The 8,521-nt window shown below is 35.6% G+C and overlaps 1 protein-coding gene across 1 annotated transcript in view; it reads left to right on the top strand.

The window, feature by feature from the left end:
* The window catches only part of LOC115297049 (testis-expressed basic protein 1-like), a 36,790-nt gene extending 28,782 nt beyond the window's left edge, over positions 1 to 8,008 (top strand). The window contains exons 14-15 of the mRNA XM_029945526.1: positions 1,805 to 1,825; positions 7,067 to 8,008. Coding sequence (XP_029801386.1) covers positions 7,072 to 7,707 — 636 coding nt within the window. The 5' untranslated portion in view covers positions 1,805 to 1,825; positions 7,067 to 7,071 and the 3' untranslated portion in view covers positions 7,708 to 8,008. The remainder of the gene's footprint in view (positions 1 to 1,804; positions 1,826 to 7,066) is intronic.
* Positions 8,009 to 8,521: the final 513 nt, after the last annotated feature.

Below are 8,521 nucleotides of genomic sequence, written 5' to 3'. Positions count from 1 at the left end.
ATGACTTCATTCATATGTGGAATTTAGGAAACAAAAGAGCACAAGGGAAAAAAGAAAAAAGAGAAACCGACTTAATTGTAGAGAACAAACTGATGGTTACCAGAGGGGAGGCTGGTGGGAAGATGAACTAAATAGATGATGGAGATTAAGGAGTGCATTTATCAGGATGAGCATCTGGTGATGCGGGGAACTGCTGAATCCCTGTATTGTGCACCTGGAACTAATATAATGCTGTATATTAACTAACTGGGAAAAAAACATTTTTTAAAAAACATGAATGATTAAATTAAGCCCCTGTCTTACACCACACATAAAAATTAGCTTGAAATGGACCACTAATTTTACCATAGACCCTGATACCATATAACTGTTAGAAGAAAATGTAGGGAAGAAGCTCCTCACTGTTGGTCTTGGCACTGATTTTCTAGATATGAACAAGAAGCACAAACAACAAAAACAAAAACCAACAAGCTGCAATACATCAAACTTAAAGGCTTCCACACATCAACAGAAATAATTTTAAAAAGGAAAAGACAACCCATGAAATGGGAAAAGGTTTTTGCAAACAATATATTAGATACTGGGTTCATGTATAAAATATATAAAGAACTCTTACAACTCCTTAACAAAGAAGAATCTAATTGCAAAATTGGCAGAGGAACTGAATTGATATTTTTCCAAAGACATCCAGATGACCAACAGAGACATGACCGAATGGTCGGCAACACTAATCATCAAGAGAAATGCAATCAAAACCACAACGAGATATCACGTCACACATGCCAGAATGGCTCTCATCGGGAACACGAGAGATAAGTGTTGTCAATGATACATGGAAAGGGAACCCTTGTATACTGTTGGTGGAAATGTAAACTAGCTCAACCACTATGGAAAACAATGGGGATGTGTATCAAAAAGCTGGCATATATTCTAGGTACATATCCAAAGGAAATGAAAGCAGGATATCAAAAAATACATATGCTCTCATATTTGTTGCATCATTATTCACAGTAGCCAAGATATGGAAACTAAATGCCCATACCAATGGATGAATGGATGATACACACACACACACACACACACACACACACACACACACACACACAGGAACATTATTTGACCATGAGAAAGAAAGACATCTTTCCTTTTGCAACAACATAGATGGACATTGCGTGTATTATGCTGAGTGAATAAGTCTGACAGAAGACAAGCACTTATATGGTTACATTTATATGTGGAATCTAAAATAGCTAAACTTATAACAGAAAATAAAATGGGGGTTACCAGGGAATTGCGGGGGGAGAGGATAGGACAGGTATTGTTCAAAGGTACACATTTGCAACAAGTTGCAAATAAGCCCTAGAAATCTAGTGCATATTACAGTGAACATAGACAACAATACTGTATGACATCACCAAGCTTGCTAAGAGACTACATCTTAATGATTCTAACCACAAGAAAGGATCATTATATAAAGTGATAAAGGTTCTAATTATTGCTATAATGGCAATCATATAACTATATGCAAATGTATCAAATTAACATGTTTTTGTATACTTTAAATTTGTACATGTTATATGCCAAACATATTTTAATTTAAAAATTTTAATAAAATAGCTAATCACAAGATTTTTCTAAAATTACAATAGGCTAAAAGAAAGGGGAAGGAAGATGGGAGTTTCCTTATTAAATAAAAGGAACTTTATTGTTTAGGAGACACATTTCATCCGGTGCAGAGGATTGGGGGATTGGTGAAGAAGGAAAAGCCCAATATCTACTGATATTTTTTCTTTGTCTCTTTCAGTGGACAGTTCTGGAAAAATCAGTAAGTTTGGATCATTTCTTTGCCTTATCTATTTGTGTCTAGAACCTTTGAGTTTTTGTTATCCAAATATTTTGTATTTCAAGTTCTTTTACCCTAGAAGAGTCAGCATTTTTAAATAAATAATTTTCTCATACTTTGATTTCCTAATATCACCTAAAATTGACATATAAAGTATAAGTGTCAGGACAAGATGGTGATTTTGATAAATAACCAACAATACACATTTTTTCAAACTGATCTAAGAGAGTGGGTGAAAAAATGACTTGTAAGAGAACAATAAAAGTAGGAAATGCAATAGTTTGAATTTGGGTAAAATAGATTTCCCTTCCCAAGTATTCAATCCCATATACTAACAAATGGCATCCTGAAGAAAACCATCCCTGTGAAGCAGGCGTGGAGCATTAGCACTCCTGAGAGGGCCTGGGGGTCCCGCTTCTGCACGCACCTACATACGGTATTACTGGGAATAGGGTTTTCCTGGAGTTAGAAAATTCCCACTGATTGATTATATCTTTTGTGTTTTATTTTTAGCACTAACTCATATGAATAAGTTCTTTACCTGTTCTCACCTGTGATATTTTATGTTGTTTATAGGTGTTTTCTGGACTTGCTGTTTCTACTCCCAAAATAGACTTCTGTTTCTAACGTCCTTTTATATTTTAAATATTGAATCTTCCAATATTTTAAATTACTATCAGGAGATACTGCTGTAAAGGAGATGAAGTTCATAGAAAAGGATGCCGTAATCTCTGGCCACCTTCTAGGCTCTGCAAAACAATCTCCTTTCTGATTCTCAGCAAAATATAATGAAAGAAAGATTGGTTTCTAAATTCTGTTGAGTTCTTTGCTGGTAACTTAGAACTCTTTTAGTTATAAGTGAAGGCTCATTGAATCATATTAATTAAAAAAACAACTAGTTAACAAAACTTAACTTTTTCCTGCCTTCTATGTAACTTTCCTTTTAAGGAATAGTAGGCACTACACACTGTATACTCTGCTAGGCATTTTCAAAAACAGTATCTCATTTTCACCAGAGCCTGCCTGGTAGCTATTGTTATTCCCCACTTTACAGATCAGTCAATTGGCTCAGAACTTGTTCAAGGTTAAACAGTTGGTAAGAAGCGGTGTCAGGATCTAAATCTAGGACTTCCTTTCTCCTAAGTACATACTCTTTCCACACCAACACATTGCTTTCTTTATTGAACCCCAAATGCCTTTTTGGTGATTAGTCCTGAAATCGTATCTATAAATAAAATGTTTGTAAATATAAATGTACTTCTAAGAGAGAAGCTGTATAATTAAATGTGCACAGAAGAATCATTTAAAAAAAAAAGACATCCATCTAAATCAATGTGGAGCTTTTAACTGTCTTCTAAACTCAGATTTCTTTTTAGGATTATTTAATGCCTCAGTCTTCAAGATAATCATATGAAACAGAATAATCATTCTTAAAAGTCTGTAAATACACAATCATAAGAAGCAAGTAAAACTTAAATTTAGTTAAGACACATTTCAAAAATCTCAAACATTCTAAACTGACAAACACAAAATATGCCTTTATATTTAGTCCTTTTTCAGTTCAGTTTTTCAGTGGGTTTGCGAGTGGCAGTGGGGAGTTGGAGGAGGTGAAGTTGAAAGGGACAATGGTTTTCTCTGGATTCACAGTACAAGAAACAATATGCATTCAGAGCAGTAGTGATACACCTGCATCCCTCAAATGCCCTCCCCACACGGGAAGGTGATAAGTGTATGCTATCCTCACAAAAACAAAGAGGGCTTTGGGAAGAGATCATAGGCCAACTCTGTCCCTGGAGGTGAATTCATTTTCAATGAATATTGATTTCATTTCAATTCAACGAATATTCAATCTTTTAAAATAGTTTCTTGTAAAAGATAATCTTTATTGACAATATTTCAAACATTTTCTTCCCAGTTGATATTTTTAGCAAAAAGTGATTAAGGTTTAATTCATTGTTCAAAGAAAGATTTAAGACAAATCAGCACATCAAACTTCATCACCCTCTCAAGTTGAGTCTCTTTATTTCTCATCTCCACAATCACTAATTAAGTATATGATTTTTTAAATGTTAATTCACAGCCTGAGATTTATAAGTCATCTCCTTAATGCTTGACAAATCTTTATGGTCTAGACAGCTCCTGGACAGCCAGCGGGTTAAGAACCTAATAGGATGAGTTTTGTTGACTGTTTCCTTTGCTGTGCAGAAGCTTTTGATCCTGAATTTAAATAAAAATAATAATAATAAACAAACATTGAAAAAAATTAAAATAAAAACTTTTTAAAAGAATCCAATAGGATTCGTTTCCTAATAAAGCCCATAGTCTAGTCACTGCATTACTTTAAGTATTGTATAATTAGAATTATTACTATGATCAGTAATTCAGGATATCTTTCAGCTTTAAAAAAAATTAACCCAGTTTAAAATCTTTAAACAAGCTGAATACATTATAATGATCACCAAGGTCTTGATTAAATCTTTCCCTTTAAATTAGAATTTTGCTGTGTAGGCTACTCTCTGCAATAAATGGACATTCAGCCAGGCTGACAAATCTTTATATTATGGAGACTATGAGATCCAAAGGGAGAAAAGATGTATGTACTATCTAAAAACTTAAAAGAAGGGAGAGAAGAACTTAGAATTTGGTGGACTAATGATCTGTGGCTTACTTCTGCAAGCAATTAAGTTCAACATGGAAAATAAACAGCGAAGATACAAAAACAATGAAGGAATGACTAAAAGTATTTTTCAGTTTAGTGGGGAAAAGAATAAAATTCTTTAAAATTCTGTAAAATTAGGAAAAGTGTAGCTAGAATACACACTGTTTCATTAAACCCTATCTTATTTACCTTGATTAACAAAATCTATACAATCTAGGAGATAAAGTGAGCTTAAAAATGAGCCATGCAGTAGTATACACAGTAGTAAACGTGAAACAAAATACTCCCAAGAGATGGTATCAAACTAAAAATATTCACATACTTTTAAAAACCAGCTTGTTTAGGAGTACATTTCACAGAATTTGTAAGGTTGGAAGCATCAGTGGACAAACATACTCTTCTCCACACCACATCCCCCCCTCAAAAATAAGTGTCCACTGGTGGTACTGTCAGATCAAAGTATTCTGAACTCTCTTCCTCAGTACAAAAATGCTTAGGATACATTAACCCTGATATTCGTTAGTAAGTTGGAAGCGGGTTTGTCTAGAATAAAATGTCAGTACCTGCATCTTATTAAACAGCACTAGGGAGGAAAAACTACACCAGGGGTTCAGAAAGCATCATCCAAGATTCTTAATGTTTTTATTTTGGTGTCAGAAGTTGAAACTATCAAACAAAGAGTGCTAAGCGGCAGCAACCCTTTTGATTTATATAGGAATGTCTATATTTACGTAGGAATGTCTCATTTTCTACAACTTGTTATTCAGTTATGTGTGGATCAGTACTTCAGACGTCAAACCCTAAATATACCAAAAGGCTTTCTATGTAAAAAAATTTAAAAAAAATTTTTAAAGTCAATTTTTAAGCAAGAAATCTTCCTGTAATGCAATTAACTATTCCTGTAAAGTGTTTGGTTGGAACTAAGAATGACTTAACTTGATAAATCAGAGAGAGTTTCTGCCTGTATTATCTCATTTGGTAGTAGGCACAGCCAATACTTAACTGCACTACTTACCATGTTCCATGCACTGTACTGAGTGCTTTACTTAGATAATATTATTTAATCATCATAACACTTTGGTGAAGTAGCTATTACTATTGCTCCCATTTTGCAGATAAGAAAGTAAAGTTTGCCCAAGGTCACCTGGCTAGTTAGGTACGAAGCCAGGACTTGCAGCAGTCTGTCTATAAAAGCCATGCTCCTTAAACATTTGTCGAGAATCTTTAAACTACTCTACAAAGTGGGCAGAGCAGTAAGTCTTTGGGGAGTAACTGATTTACCCAAATAAACCCGCTGACAAGAATACTAAACCTAGGTGTTCTGATTCAGCTTTTAAATTCAGTATCCTTTCTACTTCATTGAGTATTTAAATAGATTTTCTTTTCTTTTTTTTAATGTTTATTTATTTTTGAGAAAGAGACAGACCACACGCAAGGGAGGGGCAGAGAGAGAGGGAGACACAGAATCCAAAGCAGGCTCCAGGCTCTGAGCTGTCAGCACAGAGCCTGAGACAACTCACAAACCGTGAGATCACGACCTGAGCTGAAGTTGGCTGCTTAACCGACTGAGCCCCCCAGGCGCTCCTTAAATAGGTTTTCTTAAGGCAAGGCATCCCATGGCTCCACATCAAGAAACCACAGAGTTCTTCTTAGTAGCATAGATCATTTTCTTAATCTGGGAAACCAAATCACTAAAAATAGAATCAAAAGAAAAGCAGAAGCTAACAAATTCAAGTTTATTAGATCTCACAGAAATTGAGACACAGCAGAGTGACTTACCAATACATGGAAAAAGGGACCAGAAATTTGTGCAAAGTAAGTTTGCAGGTATCATAAGAAACACTTTAAAGTTCTGGTTAAGACTGAACTCTGGAGTCTGACTCTTCAGGCTCAAATCTCAGCTCCACCACTTCCTAACTCTATGACCACATTCCCACTCATGTAAGCTTTCTGTACCTCAAGTTTCTTCATCTGTAAAATGGGGATAATAATAGTGCCTGCCCTATAGGGCTGTTGTGAGGATTAAATGAGTCAATAGTGCATATAAAATGCTCAGAACTGTGGTGCCTGATGTATGGTAGCACCCAGTGATTATCAGCTAGTACTATTATTAATTTCAAATAATGAGATATGCTTATACTCAATATGCAAAGCATATTTTGAGGGTTTTTCTATTTTTAGAAATAATTATTGCTTATTTCCAAAATATTTTCTAAAAATAAACCCATTTCTTTTCAGAATACATTCTCCTCTAGCTGTTAAGCATTAATTATCAGCCATAATATACTGAACAAATCCCAGCCAGTTCATTTATAGTACATTTTAGCTCTTCTTTGATTAATATTCTAGTTTCTTGAACAGAGTCTGGAATACTATCAACACTTACATAATTTTAAGTGCAGAGTTCCACCATTTTCTATTTTCAGGAAATCTCAATTTATCTCCAGTTTGTCAGCTTTAAGACAAACATAAAGAAACCAATATCGGGGGGAAAGTAGGAGTAAAGAGAAAGTACCTGGTATCTGAATTGTGTACTTTTGTTGTGTGCTCGGTTATATTTTCAGATTACATGGAAGCAGAATTTGCAAAAAAATCAGATTTCGAGGCCCAGATTCTAAAAAATGGAGGCACTACAAAGTCTGAGAACAGCCAAGAAGAAAACAAGAAAACATTAAAGAAGGAAGTCCTATTTACAGATTCTGATAAATCCCTGACCTCGAGGCACAAAACAGAGTCAAAAAGCAAAGCAAAAGGCATCGAGTTGGAGGAAGGTGAGAGAGGTATGGAGGTGGAGGAAAAGGAGATCGACACCAAGATACTAGGAGAGGAAGCCCAAGTAAAGTGGAGTGAGTCCAGAATACCACAAGAGCAGGAGGCCCAAGTACAGATGAATGACACCGGGATACCACAGGGACAGGGGTTTCTTGTAAAGAAGAGTGAGTCCAGCATCCAAGAACAGGGGTCTCAAGTAGAGAAGACTGAATCTGGAATTCCACAAGCACAAGAGACCCAAGTAAGGAAAGACAGTTTTGAGAGTAAAGGAAAGCAGGGCAAACACAAGGGAGACACAAGAAAGCAGAAAGATACAGAAGAAATTAATACAATGAAGAAAAGTGATGAAGAAAAGCACAAAGTTAAAGGAAAGAAAGAATCAAAAGCCCAGGGTAAAAAAACAGAAGACTCAGGAAGGGGCAAAGGCAAGTAAAGGAAGGAAGCACAACAAAAAAGTAGAAAAAGGAAGGGTAAATAAAAGGAAGGCTCAGAAGTCAGCTGATCATTATGATTCCCATCCTCCAAATACAAGTCATAACCCAGTTATTGCCTAAATGGATCATAATTCTAGAACCCCTTGAACTCATACATGTCCGGAGTGTCTACTGCAGTTCTTTCACCATTTTTAGTCCTCTCAACCACAAATCTCAGCTTCCAATTCTCTGTTTTCTAAGTTGATACTTATGATTCTGTCAAGAAAGATTAGACACTTTCTGAAATAAACATTTTGATTAAAGAAATGTATCATTTTCTTTGACAGCTATTATATTAATTTAGTGACAGCCTAACCAATCAGCCAACCAGGGCTTCTATAAAGCATTTTGGTTTTTGGGGGGGAGGGTTAGTTTTTTTAATGTTTTATTTATTTTTGAGACAGAAAAAAACAGAGCATGAGTGGGGAGGGGCAGAGAGAGAGGGAGACACAGGATCAGAAGCAAGCTCCAGGCTCTAAGCTGTCAGTACAGAGCCCAAAGTGGGGCTTGAACCCATGAACATGAGATCATGACCTGAGCCGAAGTCGGAGGCTTAACCAACTGAGCCACCCAGGCGCCCCTCATAAAGCATTTTGATTAAAGAAATATATAATTTTCCTTTCACAACTACTACATTAACTCATTGATAGCCTAACCAACCAACCAATCAATGCTGTGGTAGGCTGAATGTTAATGAGCACTCTTCTAGCAATGATGGGTACATAAAAATATAAGGCAGACTCATTACAATCAAGTAGGGCTTAACACATACAG

The sequence above is a fragment of the Suricata suricatta genome, chromosome 7 (assembly GCF_006229205.1).
Source record: "Suricata suricatta isolate VVHF042 chromosome 7, meerkat_22Aug2017_6uvM2_HiC, whole genome shotgun sequence".
Taxonomy (NCBI): domain Eukaryota; kingdom Metazoa; phylum Chordata; class Mammalia; order Carnivora; family Herpestidae; genus Suricata; species Suricata suricatta.
Note: the sequence above shows the minus strand (reverse complement) of the source record. Positions and strands in the feature narration are given on the sequence as shown.